The sequence below is a fragment of the Gymnoscopelus braueri genome (assembly GCF_963280865.1).
Source record: "Gymnoscopelus braueri genome assembly, chromosome: 15".
Taxonomy (NCBI): domain Eukaryota; kingdom Metazoa; phylum Chordata; class Actinopteri; order Myctophiformes; family Myctophidae; genus Gymnoscopelus; species Gymnoscopelus braueri.
This window is the reverse complement of record NC_137620.1, coordinates 9,543,825-9,566,258: the sequence shown is the minus strand read 5'-3', so window position 1 is coordinate 9,566,258 and position 22,434 is coordinate 9,543,825. Positions and strand designations below refer to the sequence as shown.

General features: G+C 41.7%; 2 protein-coding genes across 3 annotated transcripts in view; one reads left to right on the top strand and one right to left on the bottom strand.

Annotated features, from left to right (window-relative positions):
• The window catches only part of acox3 (acyl-CoA oxidase 3, pristanoyl), a 69,886-nt gene extending 50,801 nt beyond the window's left edge, over positions 1-19,085 (top strand). For both annotated transcript variants that reach the window (XM_080451697.1, XM_080451698.1), the window contains exons 18-20: positions 1,427-1,513; positions 15,872-16,079; positions 16,438-19,085. In XM_080451697.1, the coding sequence (XP_080307823.1) occupies positions 1,427-1,513; positions 15,872-15,991 (207 nt within the window). In that variant the 3' untranslated portion in view covers positions 15,992-16,079; positions 16,438-19,085. The remainder of the gene's footprint in view (positions 1-1,426; positions 1,514-15,871; positions 16,080-16,437) is intronic.
• The window catches only part of sh3tc1 (SH3 domain and tetratricopeptide repeats 1), a 254,841-nt gene that overhangs the window by 151,963 nt on the left and 80,444 nt on the right, over positions 1-22,434 (bottom strand). The window lies entirely within an intron of this gene.

The following is a 22,434-nucleotide window of genomic DNA, read 5'->3' as shown; positions in this document are numbered from 1 at the left end:
TAAATTTCGGACTATAAGCCGCGACTTTTTTCCCATTTTTCGACCCTGCGGCTTATATAACGGTGCGGCTTATCTATGGATTTGTACAGCTAACGGCCACTAGGGGACCTCCTAAATCTATGGATTTTACACCCGCGGCTTATAGTCCAGTGCGGCTTATATATGTTCCAAACATTCAATTTAGCTGCTGCGGCTTATAGTCAGGTGCGGCTTATAGTGCGAAAATTACGGTATATACACACACACCATGCACTGTATAAGGCACTTGTTCCAACCTTGCTCTTTCTAAGTTGGTTAAAAGCGTCTGTTAATAAACACCTGAATTGTAATGTACACAGAACACCCTGTCTTATACATACAATGCCCACTGTATGCACATACAAGGTGCAGTATTGCCTTGCCCCACAGATAAATGAATAGGGGACATATATACAGTTCATATTAGTACATCCAGTACTGTACTGCATAAGAGTGTCGGCGATGAGAGGGATTATCATATACACGTTTCTTGGATTTCTGTGTCTGGTATGTTCCATTACACGACGGGCGGCCATAGCAGACTGGGTAGAGAGAGAGAGGCCGTTTGAGGAATCGGAAGGTCGCTGGTTCAACCCCCGGCTCGTCCGGACAAAGTGTCCCTGAGCAAGACACTTAACCCCCTGACAGCCTTCCCCTCGTGTGCTCATATGCAGGGACGTGCAGAGGGATTTGGAGAGGCAGGGGCTGGAATTTCAAAAGGGCACCTATTGGATTTTTTTCCAATAGGAAGGTATCATTGTGTGCTTAATGTCCTCAAAGTCACGCACCCAACAAGCTTTGAACTGAGCAGATTGGACCTTCCGTTCCAGAGATAATGGCCAAAACATCTTGAAAACTGCCACTTTCGCCGGTTTTCGATCGCCAATTTTCGATTGAGTTTTGGCCATTGTCGCCCGTTTTTCATTAATAACACAGGCTAGGAAGGTCGTACGGCGACAATCTAGATACCTGAGGAAAGTTCACTTTGAGCTGCACCCAACACTGCCATTTACGTCGGCCTTATCGTTAGGCCGCTATAGGGGCAGTTGATTTTTTTATTTCTTTTCCCCAGTCTGGAGAGGGCACTTTTATAGGGCAGTGGCTCGAGCCATGTGCATGTGTGCACGTGCCTGCTCATCTGAGCCATCTGAGCAGCCACCTGCTGTTTGAAGCAGTAAATTGTATTTCCGAAAAAGAGCGGATCTACAAGCTCTTTTCTGAAAGTACGACAGCGTCATACCACGGAGTAGGAATCAGGCTTTAGCCTTCTCTCATGTTCTCTCCCCTTTTTCACAAATATTCGATTCAAGTCTCAGGCCTTCACAGTATGTCTCTTTCTCTATCGTTCTCTCATTCTGTATCTGTGCCTTTTACATGTATTTATGGTCTCTCTCTGTCTTTCGTCCAGCTGAAAGATGAGGCGGTGGCACTAGTGGACGCCGTGGCCCCTCCTGACTTCATCCTCAACTCTCCCATCGGCATGGCAGACGGCCAGGTGAGCATGATGCTCACACACACACACACACACACACACACACACACACACACACACACACACACACACACACACACACACACACACACACACACACACACACACACACACACACACACACACACACACACACACACTGGCCTCTGTCTGTCTCTTCATTCCTATCACCTTTCTCTCACTTGTTCGGTCTCTCTCTTTCTCCCTAGTGTTTCAGTCTTTCTTCCTCTCTCTCTCTCTCTCTGTCCATCTCTCTCTCTCTCTCTCTGTCTCTCTCCCTTTCTCTCGCTCTCTCTCTCTCTCACCCCTTTTATAGGGGTGTGTCTCCTTACTGGAAGAACACTGCAGGACTTTGGCTCTCCTCTGCCTTTCTTCCAGGAAAACAACACACACACACACACACACACACACACACACACACACACACACACACACACACACACACACACACACACACACACACACACACACACACACACACACACACACACACACACACACACACACACCTGTACAAACACACATGCATGCATGGCTACATGTGCGTGTACGCAACATGCATTCATTACCTGAGCACCTAATGATACTGTAGGATGCACTTTAACTTGTGTGTTTTCGTAAATGAGTGCCTCATACTACAGCATCACACAAAAGCGTCAAGTAGCAGATTGTAGGCCTGGTAGGCCAGATTGTAGGCCTGGGCCGCAGCGCGGCGGTCCAGGCACCCCGGCGCGTCGCGGGTTCGAGTCCCGATCCCGACGACTGCGTGTCACTCCCCATCTCTCTCCCCATTTCCTGTCAGTCTATTGTCCTATAAATAAAGGCATACAAGCCAAAAAACAAATACCTAAATTTTTTTTTTAAATAGCAGATTGTAGCTTGCTTGTAAGCAGCTTGTAGATCTGTAACTTTTTGCTATTTTTGAATTTAAATCCTGATAATTAACAGAGTAACCCGACGATATATACTTTATTGTCCCGCTGACATTACATTAGCCCTCACACTGACCTATTATCCAGTAATGTCATTAGTCTGGTAGTCTCTCCAGACATTTTATAATAAAACGACAGACCTTTCTTGACACTTTTTTATAGTGGCGTAACATGTCATCATCATAACACCCACTCACTGGTCCATGACCCGGTCCTTTCACACATCACGCTGTTTGGGCTGAATTGGACGTTACACTGACTTAACTCTAGGGAGCTGGCAGTGTCCAGTCTGGTCTATCTCAGGTCCTACTGAGTTCACACATACAGCTCTACTGGTTAACCACATGAGCCTTAGCGTCACTATTGTGGGTATGACATAATAGACGAAGATTATCATTATTTTCTATGCCTTGATTATAATTTGTTTTAATCTACTTTTCATCGTTATTGTCTCCGCCAGAGGTGGAGCGTATGTTTTCGTTCTTGTCCTTCCGTGTGTGTCCCCGTCTCAGCCAAGCTAACATTGGTCAAGCTTCGTGTGACACGTGACAATATTGTTGTCACCAATGCTCTGATTGGCTAGCGAGACGCATGATGACATAGAAACCTATAAATAGGTGACACACTTCAAAAAATATTTTATATTTTTTGAAAAAAATGTTCTACAAAAAATATTTTATATTTTTTGAAGTGAGCTTCCATCAGCCAAGCTAACATTGGTCAAGTGACACATGACAATATGTAATATAAATAGGTAAGACAGGATTAATCAGGAACAGTACTGGCGGAGACCTGTGCTCCGAGGAGCACATTTTCTAGTGTTTTTGTTGTTTTTGTTGTTTTGCCTTTGCTGTTTTTCACTTTGAGATTTGTAACAATGTAAAGTGCGTTACAATTAAAGTGTATTATTATTTAAAAATATATATTATTCAGCAATAGCCAATCTACAAGCTAGATCAGCGCTACTCAACCCGCGGCCCGATCGCAGCGTCTTGGCGGCCCCCTCATGGTCAAAAAAAACATTTTTTTTTTTAAGCACAGGATAAAAATATACATTTCCGTTCAAATATATGGGTTGCTAAAACATTTTTCAAAAACAAACAGACAGACATACATACAGGTGCGTCAATTGTTACAGGTATAATGCATAGTTTTCTATGCATTTCGGGTTTTTGGGGGGGTTTGACCCCCAAATTTTTCCGGCCGCGCGGCTTTGCCGCGCACCCAGGATAGGTGTCTGCCACTGGACATACACACAACACAAAATAAACTGGTACAGTGAAAAGAATATGATGTCAAAATGTACATTTTCTTGTGCGTTACAAAATCGAAAAATCCAAAATAGGACCGTCATTTTTATGGCGGCCCCTTGGACTTTTGGTATTTTGCTGAGTGGCCCCTGAGCCATCTTAAGTTGAGTAGCCCTGAGCTAGATCATCTATTTTTGCCTAATAGTAGAGCTGTTTGAAATCGTGCACTTTTTGAAAGAAGGCTGAAACTTTCAGCATAGTTAGTAAATACCATAATATAAATTTTCAGACGGGGAGGGAAGTCAGATTTGACCTCTGAGAGGTCAAATCCAAGATGGCCACCAGTCTACTACTGGGTCTAAATGTCTAAATACTTTAAAAAAAATACATTTAAGGCGTTCTTTCCAACTAAGTTGGGGTTGCCCATTCATTTGATGATATGTTGGAGATTGCCAGAACCCAAGAACATACATTAAATCAAGGTCAAGGTCAAATTACATAGTAATAAGTATATTTAAGCTTTGACACTGGGTACTGCAATATAGTTAAACTGTTTTGTGACAATGGGAATAATACAAAATAAATGAACAGATTAAACCTATGGTGGTAATCTATAGTTCATAGTAAATGACAATAATCAAGGTTCAAGGCTTCTTTATTGTCACATCTTGCGTACAGGAAAGAGAAAAACAAGACCAAAAATAAGTTGTGATAATGATAATGGTAATAATCAAGATTTAACAACGTTAATGTCTCCACAACAGAGGCACAGTGCAGTACATTTGAGAGCAGCTTTGGCACACTTGCATCGTCCAGTACACCCTTTCGTGCAGCGACAGCGGATTAATTCATGGCACGATTTGGATGCTTCAGAAAATGGTTGCCACCCAGTTGTTTCCTTTGTCCAGCCCCATTCAGATGGCTCTGGCATCTCTGGTTCCAGTACCAATGCCTGGTTCCAACAGTTTGCGCTTGATGTGTTGCTCGAGTGCTGCCTGGGTTGGAGGAATGCTCTCTAGTGTTCTTGACTTCTTCGTGAAGAGCTGTTTCCTGGCATCATTCACTTCCATGCACTCACACTGGTTCGGTCATACATGAGCACCACAAATCGCTCTAGCAGGAACATTGATCCTTCACTGACCTCACTTGGCAACTGTAGGAGTTCACTGAAAGCCTCATTCACCTCTGGGAATGACTTCCAAGTTTCCCAGGCAGTCTTCTTTCCTCTGCCAGCAAACGCAGATACAGTGTCACACCCGGTGAAAGCGTGAAAGACTGGGAGAGTCAGACACTGTGTTGGAGTCATTGTGGCAACCATTTCATGAACAGCTATGTACCGAAAGCTTGATCCAACACCAAAGGCAACCCACAGCTCATCAGGACCTATCTTGATGAATGAAGCCACAGCCAGTACTACCACATCAACATCAACAGTGCGTATGGTCACTTTCTTACACCCCTTTTGCACAGCATCTGCATCTCTTGCGAATATGGGGCAAGGCAGGCCAAGTTTGAATCAGCAGGAGAACTGAGGACTCCACTCCCATTGGTTGCATGAAGTTCCTTGCCCTCTACTAGGAATGTTAATAAATGAATTTTCTGAACCACATCAGGTGTGTCATTGTTGGTGTTGCCTATATATGAGACCATTGATTGTTACACTGCCATTTGTTGATTCTGAGGAAATCACTGCATTTTTGGGCACATTTTTACCTTGACTTCGACCTAATTGCATTTCCTTGAAATCTGGTGATCTCGATAGTATTACCACATGAAAAGGCATCCCCTATTTAGTTGGAAATGATACTTTAAACGTTTTTCTACTGTGTTTGGTTCCAAACTTAAGTTGGACTAGCGGCCATTTTGGATTTGACCTCTCACAGTCCTCAGAGGTCAAATCTGACTTCCCTCCCCGTCTGAAAATGAACATTATGGCATATCTCTGCTGTCTGGCCGGAACCAGCTAAATCCAAAATGGTAATTGTTCAGGAAATGAAAAACAAAATATCAATTTTTCAGAAAATGAACAAAACCTTATATTTTTAAAACAAAGCAATACTGCCTCATCAAACTTGGTATTGTGACTTCATATATTATCAGATACTTGCATGTGTCATTATATTATCACCACTTTACCCAAATCAAGCTCAAGTGGAGTTAGGAGTTTTGTCCAAACACAAATCCAGCGCAAGTGGAGTTAGGAGGTTTTGTCCATCATTGATAAGAACAGCTGGCAATGGCTCTCAAAGCTCACAACACATCACGACGCATTGTGAGCTTGGAGATCAGCTATTTATGGTGAGCGCCATCCTCATATACTAAGTATAGATCAAGCTGAATTCTGTACTTAAACAACTTTTATTTTAACATGCATTGTAAACAACCATGGATCTAACTGTTACCACTGTTGTTCTTCTACAGGTGAGTGCAACAAACAATTCTGCCTCAATACTCAATCATGTATTTAACAAAAGTAATCATGGCACACCAACAATAAATAAATGGCATATAAATACAAAATACATTCATGAAAAATAGAATCTGTAGCCTATCAAATCTGTAGCCTACTGCACTAACAATAACAACCACAGTTGAATTTACCTATCATATACCTATCAACATTTTATTATCACACTGTTGTGTGTTGTGTTGTGTTGCGTGTGTGTGGTGGATGTTTCTTAGTGCTTTAGTTTAGATTGTCATAAAAGCTGTGAAAGTCTTTTGGCATGATCTCCTTGAGCTCTTGGAGATGTTTGAAACAAACTCCTGTACACACTCATTCTCTGTCCATTAACATTTAAAAAGAAAACACGAGCAGATGACCTTTGTGAAGACACCCTTCTCCTCTTTACTGGGGTGAAATCTATCAAACCTTGCACATACATTCTCTTCTCTTCCCAGTTTATGTTCTCCCAAAAGCATTGAAAAATCTTCTCCCTGTCTGCCTCATACAGAGCAGAGCTTCTCTGAGAGCCTGAGAGGAGGGGGGAGTTGTTTGTTTTTGACGGACAGTTTGAGGGTCCAATGGAGTTAGGAGTTTTCGTCAGAGGCGCTTTTTAATACTTTTCATATGTTAATTTACACAGATGTAGATGTAGTTCAATAGCGTTGATTTATGAAAAAAAAAAAAAAACTGAAAATGGAGTTAGCTGGTCCCGGCTGGACACTGACGATATACTAACTATGCTGAAAGTTTCACGCTTCTTTCAAAAAGTGCACGATTTGCTCAAAAACGGGAGTTAAACTGCTGTACTATAATAGATTAGGTGTAGAGGGGAAAAAAGGATTGGGGCTTTTGTTAGTCCACTCAGTTTCAGCTTCACCCAGCTGATCAGAATCAACTTCATTGTGACATCACAGGTTTACAGGTGTAAAGAAGATTTTTTTTCAGAGTAAGAGCAGCAGAGAGAATCAGAATAAAAAAGAACTAGAAAATGTGCTCCTCGGAGCACAAGTCTCCGCCAGCAGACCTGTGCTATTTTAATGACATTGTGTGAATCTGTGGCTGCATTTGTTCTGTCACTTAGGTATGAGGGATCTGTTTTAGAGACGATTCTGGTGTGTAGCAGTGCAATGTCTTCTGCACAGCATGTGTTTGTACAAACTCTCATAAGCAGTTCTGCAAAGGGTTACAGTTAGTTGCATTGTGTGATCTCAGCCTCTCCTGTCTAAGCTATTTATATATTTATATTACATATTGTGATGTCACGTGAAACTGACCAATGTTAGGTGTTCTCAGAGGGACACACACACGCTCGGACGGGTGATTTGAACTGGAAGGTACTGTTCCAATCAAGACTGATTGATCCTGTCTTACCTCACTTCAAAAACATAATGGCTTTTTGAAGTGACACACCTATTTATAGGATTTTATTTCGTCATGCGTCCCTCTAGCCAATCAAAGGCGTTGGTGTCAACATATTGACACGTGTCACGTGGAGCTTGACGGCATCTCCCCCCAGTATACCCACTCACCTACCAGACGGCATCTCCACCCAGTATACCCACTCACCTACAGCCGCCCAAAAGAAGGGTACCAAGTACAGAGCCCAGGGGGGGGCTTTTGGCCCAGTGTTGTATTTGAAAAGCAGTCTCTATCTCTATCTCTATCTCTATCTCTCTCTCTCTCTCTCTCTCTCTCTCTCTCTCTCTCTCTCTCTCTCTCTCTCTCTCTCTCTCTCTCTCTCTCTCTCTCTCTCTCTCTCTCTCTCTCTCTCTCTCTCTCTCTTGCCTGCCTGCCTCCTTCTCCCTCTCCTTCTCCCTCTCTCCTTCTCCTTCTCTCTCTCACTCTCTCCCTTTCTCTCTCGCTCTATTTCCCTCTCTCTCCCTTTCTCTCTCTGCCCCCCTTTTCCCATCTCTCTCTGTCCCTCTCTCTCTGTCCCCTCTATCCCCCTAATTCTCACTCTCTGTCTCCCCCCCCTCTCTGTGCCCCCACCCCCTCTTGGCCAATCACAGCACAGAGCACCACGTCATGGTGTTGTTGTGTTCCTATAACTGTGCGTGAGACATTAGTTTGGGTTGGAGCTATGCCCATTTGTACTTAGTTGCGCGTCAGATCTACAAGCTCACAACGCGACCCACTTTGTGTGCGTGCGTGTGACTTCATTCTTGTTCTCCTGTGTGTGTGTTTGGCCCTCTCTGGATTTAATTACTTTGACATTTAAACACAAGCCAGATGCACAAAGAATGTGTACAACATCAGGAATTAGAACGACCCACACCCAAGGTGTGTGTGTGTGTGTGTGTGTGTGTGTGTGTGTGTGTGTGTGTGTGTGTGTGTGTGTGTGTGTGTGTGTGTGTGTGTGTGTGTGTGTGTGTGTGTGTGTGTGTGTGTGTGTGTGTGTGTGTGTGTGTGTGTGTGTGTGTGTGTGTGTGTGTGTGTGTGTGTGTGTGTGTGTGTCAGTGCATGAATTCTCTAGGGTCGTTGTTTAGAGCAACCCACACCCAAGGTGTATGCGTGCGTGTGTGTGTGTGTCTGCATCTGTTTCTGTCTGCGTCTTTCTGTCGTGTACTGTAAATCTGTGTGTGTGTGAACTTAGCTCAGGCAGATCATTCGTGAAGATAGAACTAATTGATTCTAAATTAGAATGTACAAATAGAGCTAATGATGGAAAAATACTTTAATTAATCTAGCACTTCACCTATTTTCAACCTTATCTTCATATAATAGGACTTCACTAATGCTCATGTAAGATACAAGCTAGATAGGGTTTTCAACCATGACTCTACTGTATTTAGAAGCTTAAATGTCATACTATAGACAAATAAAATCTTTCCACCCAGTGGCTGAGAATGATCATAAATAGTCTCAATCAAGTACCAGTATCCTGTCCACCAATATGCAGTGGTGTAAAGTAACTAAGTACTGTACATGTACTCACTACTCAAGTACTGTACTTAACTCATTGCGTGCCATTGACGTGTTTCACGTGTTTTACCGCTATGGCGCAACGTGCCAATGACGTGTTTGACGTGTTTTTGAAAAAATAAATAAAAAAACGTTCAGAACCCAAGATATCATCATTTGAAGATTTGCTGCTCCATCCACTCCTTGTTTAACTTATAACTGAAAAAGGCTGTATCTCGCTTCCTAAGCACTTTTTTTTTACTTACTAAAAATCGCACTGGCCAGAAATAGACAGAAATAATTCTGGCACTCAGTGAGTTAACTCATTCAGTGCCCGGCTTATTTATGGCAGTTTGGCTCTGAGTGCCACAGCCAAAATTCATTGTAAAAAAAAAGTGCTTAGGAGCCGAGATACAGCCTTTTTCAGTAAGAACAAAGAGTGAATGGAGCAGAATATTTTCAAATCATGATATCTTGGGTTCTGAACATATCCCCCCCCCCCCCAAAAAAAAACTAGCTACTTTATATATTTAGATTATTATTTTTAAAAAAAAGTATAATTCGGCTATTTTTAAAAGATTTGTAGACATTTTGAAAACTTGAAATGGGACATTCTGCATAATGAGTACTTTTACATTTGGCACTATTTTCACTACTATTTTTAAGGCAATACTTTTGTACTTTTACTGAAGTAAATTCTGAATACCAGACTTTTACTTGTAACAGAGTATTTCTACGTTGTGGTATTGATACTTTTACTCAAGTAAAAAAAAATCTATCACTGCCAATATGTGCAACTGTGGTTGTCCTTTAGAGACCTGCATGGTCGCTGGTGGGGCTAAGGGCCCTTACACCTAAACCTTATAGGCATTTTTTCATATTTTGAAAAACACTTTCAAATAGTTCAAATAACCGATCTAAAAGCTCACAACATGTCGATGTAGATGTCAAGGCTTTTCTCACTATTTTAACTCATTGAGTGCCATTAACGTGTTTCACATGTTTTTACCGCTATGGCGCAACGTGCCAATGACGTGTTTGACGTGTTTTTGAAAAAATAGTTTTTTTGTTCAGAACCCAAGATATCATTATCTGAAGATTTGCAGCTCCATCCACTCCTTCTTTAATGTAGAACTGAAAAAGGCTGTATCTCGCTTCCTAAGCACTTTTTTTTTACTTTGAAAAAAACTCTGGCACTGGGACAACATAATATAGAAATAATTCTGGCAATTCTAGCACTCAATTGTACTACCTAGAAAAGAACAAAAACGAATAAAAAAACGTTTAAAAAAAATATCTGGCACTCAATAATAAAACATGCCAAAAAAGTTTATGCATTAGGGGTAAGACGAGATATCTATTTGGCAAAAATAGCGACCTACAAGCTACACGGTGTGAGTTTTTAGATTGGCTATTTTCTCTGATGTTCGTCTATTATGTCATACCCACAATAGTATGATGTGTGAAAGGACCGGGTCATGGACCAGTGATTGGGCGTTATGATGATGATGACATTTATGTTATGCCACTATAAACAAGTGTCAAGAAATATCTTTCGTTTTATAGAACATGTCTAACTGGAGAGACTACCAGACTAATGACATTACTGTAGGACGCTAGGTCAGTGTGAGGGCTAAAGCAATGTCAGTGGGACAATAAAGTTATATGCTGTATTTACTGTATATGTATATCATATATACAATGTATATATATATACATACGATATGGCGAATATATTGGCAATCAGCGATTGGATGAGTCCAATCGTCGGTTGTTTTTATTGGGCGATAGTCTGGACGATATTTGTCATTTTATTTAGCAAATGTAATGGTCGGCCTCCTCGAGAATTCAACTCTACAAATATAGACACATTTTATGTAAAGCGCAATACAAAGTAATCATTATAAGGCACGTTCCTGTTGCACATATCTCCGACGAGTCTATACAACACAGTACACAGTACTGAGTGGAGGAGAGGGCTGAGAAGAGAGGGAATGGCTTTTGCTTTCCTAGTCGTCTCTTTATCGCCTACTATACGTAAAAGCCTTGTTTATATTTTCAAAGAATAGCTGTAAAAACGAAAATGTTTTCTATATCACACAATTAATTTTCTCGCGCGAATATATCTGCAATTGCCGATTTTTGGGCAGATTTTTTTTTATTCATTGAAAAAGTTAACAATAATCACTAAGAAAATAGTCGACACTAGCAACCCTGAACAACAGCGAAGGCTACAACTGAATGGCCATGGGGCCACCATAATCAGTATGTTCTTTATCCGGGGAGCATGAAGGTGATTACAGGGCAACACAGCCAGTAGTTTTTGGAAACATCTTGTTTGGGAGTAAAGTGTTCTGTTAGACAGACATAGCCGTCTAAAAGGGCTAAAAACACAAGTGTTGACAACACACACTTGCACTGAGTCACTCGTAAACACTCCATACACTTTGCTGTTGGCTTTCACTGGCTGGCCTGCACGCACACACACACACACACACACTCACACTCACACTCACTCACACACACACACACACACACACACACACACACACACACACACACACACACACACACACACACACACACACACACACACACACACACACACACACACACACACACACACACACACACACACACACAAAGCCTGGCTTTCCTTGACCGCCCAGGAATTCTTAGGATTACACTGTTTAGATGGAGATGACTCTTGGGCCAGGTGCACAGGCTCCAAAACTCTAAATGATGACAGAAAGTAGGAAGAACTCACACAAACAGGAAAAAACAAACTTTTCACCAAATGTAGTTATTATTTAGTCATAAGCTCTTGTTTAATACCTTTCCATTATCTACATATTTATAAAAACCCACAGACAAACTACCACATTCACTTTCACTTTTTTTATTTTTTTATACTTTTGCGTGATTCTATCGTACGTAAGTAGGCGTACGTAAGTAGGCGATTAATTTATGGGGGAAAGAAAACAAAAAAAGTAGAATTATGGAGATACAAGGTTTCTTCTACAATTATGCACAACAATTCATTCAGAGGCAGTATCTACAAAATCATAAATAAATAAAAAAGAAAATGAGCACAAATAGAAAAAAGTGACAAGATGTTTCAGGACGGGGACGGGGGGGGTGTCTGGTTATTGCTTCCTCAGTGCCAAACACAATTCAACCACACCTGGCTCCAATTAGACCTTAATTAATGATTACCGTAAATCCTGTAGAGTACTCCCATATAACATGTCAAATGAGCAGTGTGGTGGACAAAGTATACTCAAGTAAATACTCAAGCGTTCAAAAGTACAAATTATGAAGTACGTTTTCAGAAATGGTCTGAAATTTTCTCTGAAAAACACTGAAAGTAGCAGATCTACAAGCTCACAACATGTCGCTCTGCGACGCGTAGTGAGCTTTTAGATCAACTATTTTCACTATATTTGAAATAGGGCACACCCCCAGCACTGTGGGCGCTGGACGCGTGTCCTCTCCTCCGCGTCATCAGTGCCCATACCCTAGGTGGCGAAAGGGCCTTTCCGTGTGGAGTTTGCATGTTCTCCCCGTGTCCCCTAGGGTAGTTACCCTCACAAAAACATGCAGTAATCCTGGTCTCTATACTGCCTCCCCCTGGTCAGCCGGGGCGCCTGATGGAGGGGAAAGGAACTGGTTGGAATAACGTGTTCCTTCCACACGCTACTGTACGTCCCCTCTGTCGGGTGATAAGAAGGCTTGTTAGCTCTCATGCATTGAAGGAGGCATGAGCTCGGCTCTGGCCTCTCCCTAGGCTGGCAGAGGGAGTGTAGCGCCCAGGATTACTTAGACAATTGGCACTGGGTGAAAAAAATGGGGTTGCAAAATCTTGTCTTATGTAGGCTACTTACAGGGTTCCCACGGTCATGAAATTCCTGGAAATGTTTTGAAATCAGAAAAACATAATTTCCAGGCCTGGAAAAGGTTTGGAGTCAATCAAATGTTTTGGAAAATGTTTGGATATACATAGTCTAACATTACGTTTGTTAGTTTGTAGATCTGTTCTTTTTGTCACGTGACACCTTCGCTTGAGTGTGGCATTGCGATAGGCCTGGAAATGGGGTGAAATACTTTGGAAGAGTTTTGAAAATGAATTGTTAAAAATTTGTGGGAACCCTGTACTTAGTTACTGTCCACCACTGCAAATGAGCTACCCCAGTCCCACACATTATGACGTTAAAACCCCTCCATCCTCACTGCTTTTATCTTATAGAATTATAAATTTTCTGTCAGCTTCTGCTTCCTATACGCGTCCATGATCTATGGACGCGTATTGTCTTGATATTGTACAGTCATTTGAAATAATAGTGAAGCGCGTTACGACGTATCAAGATGAAGCACTATATAAATGTCAATCCATTATTATTATTATAGTCTACTCCATATCGTCGCTGTTGGGCAGAAACCTCTTATCTCCTTATTCTATGTTTTTGTCCCCCCGTAAATTAACGCCCTACTTGATCGTACTACAGCGTCACACAAAAGTATCAAAAAATACCAGATCTACAAGCTCAAATCGTGCCATGAGCGATGCGTTTTGAGCTTGTACGTCTGCTATTGTAGCTATTTTTGAATTTTAATCCTGAAAAGTAACAGTTTTGGACATATGAGGTTTCCACCCGACAGCAACGATATCATATGGCCTGTCCTCTGGGCTGTAGCAGCCCCAATTTGACATGTTATCTGGGTGTACCTACACTAGGAGATTTACGGTAATCATTAAGGTATAATTGGAGCCAGGCCGTGTGCACTCCATCTTGTTGTTTTGGCATCGATGAAGCGATAATCCCCGAAACCTTACGTCAATGTTTTGGTTTTGGACACCGCGGACCTTTAGTTGTTATTTATTAGCTTGCACTGTGCCCCTGCACTTGTTATTTATTAGCTTGCACTGTGCACCTTATCTTGTTCATTAGCTGAGCTGCGGAGAGTGCAAGACAGTTGTAATGAAGCTCTTTGTTTGTGTATTTTTTGTCACTCACATTTGACCACCAGAGGGTGCTGCGGCTCAAATATGTTCTAGGTTGACTTGTAATTTTGGCCAATAAATTGCTGTGGATATAAAAAATTCAAAAATCTTTGAAAATATTGAAAATAGAAGACATCTATTAGCCAATGAAGCATACCTTTTGAATGTACGACCTACGGTTCTAGAGTTATAGGGCCAAAAAGTAAAGCTGTCTGTTAGAGCGCCACCATGAGGCCAATTTGAAAAGTTTGGGGGTTAGGGTTGAGAGTGTTTTCCTTGGCCTACTGGCAATGTGCAAGAAACCATTCCATCCGGTTTCCTATTTTAGACACACAACAGATTATTCATTCATCACTCTCTTTACTAGGCCTCACTCAACTCACGATACGATTCGAATCACGATACTAGGTTCACGATATGATTTTTCACGATTTCTTAAACACAAAATTATTTCCCAGACAAAATGATGAATGAAAGATCTTCTTTTTTTCTTCTCTCTCTCTTACACAAATCTTTTTTTTAATCAATTCTCTTACAAAGATCCTGTATTTTCTTCTCTTTTTTTTACCGGCCCTCTGCTGTTTGCATCAAGATATTTTTTATTATTAAATTGATTTAAATTGTCACCAGTTGGAATTGATTTACGATAAATCGTCACATGCCTACTCTTTACTGTAAACTGTAAACATAGCGAAAACAAGAAGCCCGCAAAGACAAGAGGCCACAAAAAAAAAATGAATTGGAGACACTGCAACAACGAGGAGTCAGCCTTACTCACTGGGCGGGGGGGTGGGTGGGCGATGATGGGATGAGGGGTCGGGGGGGATTCTCTCTCTCAGAAGCCCCTCCATCTTTCATAAACACTTCCCAGAGTTCTTCATGAAGTGGAGGACTTGACTGAGCCTCTGGTTAGCCACACAAACAAACACAGTGCTGCGTGAGCACAGCGGTGTGTGGACGGTTCTCTCGTAGTGGGGTCACGGTCGATCATTAAAATCTGGTTTGGCTTGTGTTGTTGCTTTATAATCAATAGAAGATGTGGTGCGTTAAGTTAGTGGAGCATGACTGTCAAGGTCTGGCAGGAAGTATAGTGATGCAAAAAGACCCTCTCAAGGGGCTTGTTTACACAGCAATGTGTAACTGATAGTAGACTGATACTGTACGTGCCTTACTGCATGTTGTACTGTTGTTGTTTTTTTGTTTTTAGTTTTTCAAGTATCAGCTTTATTGTCACATCACTGCTTTTCATGTGTAAAGAAGTGGGTCGAATTTGGTTTAATTATTTAATTTTTTCATTCTTTTTTTTATTTCAAACGTTAAGACATTAAAGAACTATGTCAAAGAGAACAAAAAAATCTAGATATATACATATACACGTTAGTGGTGGGAAAAAACGAAAGCGTGAACCTGAAGTTTCAGGAAGTGAAGTGAAAGTGATTTCATTCCTGTTCACTGCAATGAACCAGTTCTTTTGAACGACTCGATCATGAACGACCCGTCACTAATACACATACTGTAGCCAGCAGATACAGTATGTACATGAGGTTAAACATAATGTGCGAAAGTGGCAACACATCGCTAGGTCCACATAGAAGACCTTCTGATTAACCATAAAACGACAATTTATCTTGTGATGATCAGGAGAATTGTCCTCACAACGTCTATTTCTCTAAATCTACTATACTCGTGGGGACGTTTGGCCCTCACAAGTAATACAAGTACACACACACACACACACACACACACACACACACACACACACACACACACACACACACACACACACACACACACACACTATAATGTTGTCCTGGTGTGTGTCCTGTGCAGCTGTACAAGAACCTGTGGTCCACGGTGATGCAGGGCAACAAGGTGCTGGAGCGTCCATCTTGGTGGAAGGACTTCTGCTTCGACAAGCCTGTGGTCGGATCCCTCCAGGCCAAACTGTAGAACCCTCAACCCTGAGGTATACCCGGAACTCTGCACGCCAAACTGTAGAACCCAGAACCCGGGGGGGGGGGGGTCCGAACCCTATACTGTCCAGTCAGGGCCGGATACAGAAATTATTAACTGGGGGGGCATTAATAAATGCTGGGGGGGCGGCATTTTTTTCTCCAGTTTTTTCGGCTGTTTGTGTATTACAGCTTCCTGTTGTTCTTTTGGGCTTGTTTTCCTAGGCTTCTTTCTCTCGCAATATCTGGCAACACTGCCCATGGAAAATCACCTGAGAGGATTATTTGAATTGTGCAATGATACATGATGGAATATGATTAAGGATTATTTTGATTATGGTAAGCTCACATTTCATATCATGACATAAATGTAACTTTCACCGATTTTTTGGGGGGGGGCATTGCAGGGCAGGGCATTTGGGGGGGCATTGCCCCCCCGTCCAGTCAGGAATCACCTGAACATCTCCTAACTAGAGCATCATAATCCAGTAGCTATGAAGGTAGACGTTGATGGAATAGATGAGGGAGATTGAGCCTAATGTGAAACAGTGGTTCTCAACCGGCTTGAAAGCTACAAATCCAGGACTTATTTTAATGAATAAAATGTTATTTTAACCAATCTAACCATTTGCTTACGTATTTCCTAGGGATGCATCAATATATCGTCCGTACATCGGTATCTACCGATATTTGCCTCATTGGACTGCCATACTGATTGACAATGTCAATAAATACAGTTATTTGAAGCAGACAGTGCACCGGATTGGACACTAGGGGCCCTATCTTGCACGCCGCTTTATCCCTTATGCCTAAACGTTTTAGCCATTTTTTACTATTTTGAAAAACGTTTTAAAATAGTGAAAATAGCTGATCTACATCGACATGTAGTGATCTTGTAGTTTGGCTATTTGAACTATTTTAAATTGTTTTTCAAAATAGTAAAAAATGCCTAAAAACTTAAGGCATAAGGGTAAGGCACGGTAGGGCCCTTTATGTGATGCCATCTTCATTGTAGTTCGGACATTGTTGCAATTACCTCTCTCCGTCAGGAGAGGGAGACAACGGACATGCAACTTATGGAATATAGATTTCTTTCTTTTCTTTGTCAAAATAATTGATTAGAGAAGTGAATTACACCTGACTCCATGACACGTTTGAACGTCCTAGGCTGAGCCATCATCCCTCAGTGCTTTGGTCTATCTTAGGAATGGATTGTAGCTTTTTAACATACTATTCTCTGCTGTTTGTCCATGACCCTGTCACAACATGTATCAACCTCATGCACGAACCTCTGGGTAGAATCCACACTAATCCAACACACTTAACACATTCGGTGGCAGAATTTTATAATAACAGATTACGTTCGGTGCCAGAAATCTCACCGTTGAGCTGCGCGGCGCTGTTTAAGCTGTAGACTCCACGACGAGCAATCCATGTGAAACAAAGCATGCGTGCATTTTGCACGATGGTCCTCTTGGCTAACGCCTGGAACGATGACATCTCTCACGCGAGTAACAATGGCGGAGCGATCGCGCATACAAGATGAGTCGTTTTCCCCAGCGTAAAAAGTTTCGGAGTTATAGGGGTTTTAGAGAAGGAGATAGAACGGAAGCGGATGGGGAGCCATGTTTTTTGGCACGGTGATCTATAAGGCCCTTCCTGCTCAGAATCACCGTGGGTGATTCCAGAGCTGCTCCAGCCCCTCCCGTGGGGAAAAAAAACGAAAAAATGACTGAAAACACGGTTCAGATCGTGTTCGGCACCGAAGCGCTACTCTGTGCAAACACGGTTCAGACCGTGTTTGGCACCCGATGTGTTAACTGTGACAGGCCGGCGTTTAAAATGCTAAAAGCCAGGCACATAAAAACATGCTTTTATTATTCACGTCAAACCCCTGTGATTCCTAATTTAACCCATTTAGACCTGGAAAGCCTATACGTTGTTGTGCCTTTCAATCCGGGAAGGCATATATATATCGTCACTGTCGGGTAGAAACCTCATATCTCCAAGTTTTACATTTGTATGTTTTTTCATAAATTAAAGCTCTACTTCCTCACACAAGAGTGTCGCACAAAAGTAGTGAAAATAGCAGAACTACAAGCACTGTGTGCTTGTAGTTCTGCTATTTTCACTATTTTAAATTGTTTTAAAAATAATCATATAAAAAGGAACGGTTTTGGACATACAAGGTTTCCACCCGACAACAACGATATATAGCAACATAATTTTAAAAATATAAAAATCGGAATCAAGAAATTTACGTTTTTTCCAAAAACTTTAGAAGGTGTTTTTAGAATCGGCCACGGCTCTGAATGGGTTTAACCCATTAAGACCTGGAACGCATCTGTGTCACTTTAGATTTCTTTGGCTATTCAAAAATAGCAGATATACAAGCTCATAGCGTATCAGCTTGTAGATTTTTTTTTTTTTTTACTGTTAGGATTTAGGAAACATGTTAAAGAATCGCCTCAGGTCTGAATGGGTTTAATAAAAAAACAACTATCAACCATGTGTGAGGGGCGTTTCTAGGAATAGGCGTCCGAGCAGCGGTCTCCTACCAGAACCGCTGCCGGTCATCAAATTATTGGCTTAGGAATGCAAGAAAAAAAAAAGAAAAATCCATGAATTCAAGTCTCCGTGGGGTGACTAATCGATAGAAAAAAAGTCATTTTGGGGGTGAACTATCCCTTTTAAAGTGGCTAAACTGATTTTCATGCTATACTAACTAATTTTGCTGCGGACCCCCTAGAACCCCCTCAAGGACCCCTCGAGAACCACTGAACCACTGTTCACTTCGAGGAACCAGTTAAGAGATTCAGATTGTACTTTTGAGTTGATTAATAAGCTGTTTCATATCTGTGATATTGTAATCTGATGGCCAAAACAATTTGGCATACAATGGCATTTCAATACAGTATGTATATATTGAACTGTGTAGTTAAGAATTTTGATTGTATTTTAATGTTAATTAATTAGCTGTTTCATGCCTGTGATATTGTAATCTGATGCATAATAACTTGATAATGTACATATACATATGTATTTTACAATGTACTATACAATGCTGTGGAAATATTAACAGAATAAATGTCTTCGCCTAATAGATTTTGATTTATTTTATTTACATAAACAATTAGGTCAGATATATTCTTCATTCAAATCACTAGGGTGCTGCTGGTTGGGAACACATCCCCCTTTGGTTATGCAAACCTGTTGCAGCTGTTTTAGGTACTTAGTGCACTCCATTATCATAGTACTTGGAGGCCTGTCTATAGAGCACCGAAGTCTGACGTAATTTACACATCCTACTGTACCTGGTTCGCGGTTTTCCACCCCCGTTCTGAATTCCCATAGACGTGTTTAATATCGCGTCAAATAAGAATTGTGTTCCAAAAATAAACTAATGATCCCGGCGGTTTGACTCTTATGGATATGAACCATCAACTGAAGGTGGGAAAACGATATGTTACTTCCGCCGAATTAGTTACATTTTCGCCAGAAACAGACTGTATCGAATATAAGTGACTGACTATCATAAACGATACAGAACCTCCTCCCTGACAATATCGCCAAGACAGTTTGTTTATTTTTGGACCACAATTCTTATATGAGACGATTCTAAGATGACCCAATGTTATTCTCCATAGAGAAATTACCTTACAAACCAGGGGATGAACGAGTGACGTCAGGACTTCTGTACTCTATGATGTCAGGACTATGACATCAGCAATCTCCATATATGGCCATAAAAGGGACAGACAGATACAGAGATTTGTGGATTTATAGATCAGCGGACAACCGCTGGTCTGACTGACTTCACACTCGACACTGCAGTCTCTCAGGACCTCAGCGACGCACACTATGTTTGAAGTTGGTCGGTCGGATGGTTCTTTAGATGTAGTATGGGAGACACAGACAGACAGACAGACAGAGATTCTGTGCATTTACAGATAACATAATCAACAGAAAACATTTGCAATACACGTTACCAATATTGTTCTCAATTCTTTATCATTTTAATGTCAGATTTGACATTTTATGTCTCTGGATGTCCCGATTTCAAACCCAATTCACATCATACAAAAAAAACATTTTTTAATTATTATGAAACATTAAATCCTCGGGGGTTTGTAACTCAGTTAAATACAGTGTACCACTATTTGTGCTACAGCATCAGCTGTATTGCACAAGCCTTCGTAACTATTGTCTTTCAGGGTACATGAGTTTGTATGACATTAACAGCCAGAGTGTGTGGTTGTTGAGGTACTGTACAGAAATCATTTGGGGCATTGTGTCAAAGTTCTCAAATTAACCTGGTCCTCTTGGAGAGGCCAGAGGTCCATCCATCTACGGAGTTCGAAGTTTATCAACTGGCTCTCACTCACACACACGCACATGCACACGCACGCGCACACACACACACACACACACGCACACGCACACGCACACACATGCACACACATGCACACATACACACGTACAGTACAATTCCACACTTAGAGAGACCTAGAAACTCTTGACCCAGTTTTGTGTGTTGTGTGTGTGTGCTGGTGTCATGGTGAGTTTGTCTGGTCTGGAGAGGAAACGGTCATTATTCAACATGTGTATGTGTGTGTGTGTGTGTGTGTGTGTGTGTGTGTGTGTGTGTGTGTGTGTGTGTGTGTGTGTGTGTGTGTGTGTGTGTGTGTGTGTGTGTGTGTGTGTGTGTGTGTGTGTGTGTGTGTGTGTGTGTGTGTGTGTGTGTGTGTGTGAGAGAGAGAGAGGTGTACACAGTACAACCTTTGTACCAGTGCTGACCGTATATCAGGAAATTATTACCGTACCAAATCATTATGAGTGGAAATCATTACTGTGTGTTTGTCTTCACTATACTTAGGGCTAATTTATGAGACGACATGTCATGATGACAAGGAAAAATACGTATTTTCTAGTTTAAAATACATCACTTTTGTCATACATCATTTTTGCAAACTGTAAACGAGCCTTTAGTGGGTCTCACGTTTCAGCCGCCCGCCACAAGGCACATTGTATAACACCATAACCTAATTGTGACATAATCATAAAAGATTGTTACTTCACTTGATCCACATTGTGTTTCCTGTGTCCAGAATATAATACTGTAGTGTTGTGGTTAAAGGAATTGCTTCAGCCCCCCCCAAAAAAAAAAATCTCTATCAATTACTCTCCTTTACGTAATTGTTAGAAACAGAACGTTATATTTTGGGGGAGAAGTGTCCCTTTTGTCTCCAATTAAAGACAAATTCCTCCTCGGAGACAAAATAAAGTAACCTTGAACCTAAAGACCCATACTTCTGTACCCACATGTGGCATGCTCTACACATTATGGACCAACAATGACCAACAGGAGCGTGTGGAGGAGTGACTTTGATGGACGGACCACTGTTAACCCCCCCCCTCTCTCCTCTCCCCCTCTCCCTCCCTCTCTTGCCCCCCCCCCCCCCCCCCCCACACACACACAGCTGGAACCCAGAGTTCAATGCTCCATCTTCTATCTTCTTGGCTGGCCTCCATGTTGTTTTGTAATCGTCCACTCCTCCCTTCTCCTCTCTCTGCTGCTCCAGCAGCCCCCCCCCCCCCCCCCACCAGGAGGTTGTCCCGTCTCACGGCCTGATTTATACTTCATACTTCAAAATAGCCGATCTACAAGCTCAGAACACGTCGCTAATGCAACGTGTTCTGAGCTTGTAGATCGGCTATTTAGGGCATGTGACACCACTGTGTGTAAATTAGGAATATCACCTGTCTGTCTGTCTGTCTGTCTGTCTGTCTGTCTGTCTGTCTGTCTGTCTGTCTGTCTGTCTGTCTGTCTGTCTGTCTCTCTCTCTCTCTCTCTCTCTCTCTCTCACTTTCTCTATATCATTTTCTGTTTTTCCCTCTATCTTTGTCTCCCCCTATGTTTCTCTCTCTTCTCTCTCTCTCTGTCTCTCTCCATCTCAATCCTCTCCTTCTGGTTGCCACACACACACACACACACACACACACACACACACACACACACACACACACACACACACACACACACACACACACACACACACACACACACACACTACACACACTCAATGAGGGCCAAGTTTGACTCCCCTTTGCATGGGGAATGAGAGAGAAAGAGAAGCTGTCTAATTTGTTCTCTTGATTCTCTATGTTATTTATTATAGGTCTGATTTTAATGGAATTTAACTGCTGATGCGCAAATATATTTTAACCTTTCATAATAAATCTAACCATGTGATAATATAATCCAATAAAAGCACCTTATCTTTGGGTGTTAAATTAATACAACGCGTCAGTCTGTGGGAGCGTAATGAGTGAGGTTAGGAGAGGACACTCATTTCCATTTAATTCTAGGCTTGAGTTGATTCAGGCTCAGCAAATTTAAAAAAAAAATGGGGGGGAGGGGGAATGTAAAAGTAAGTTTAA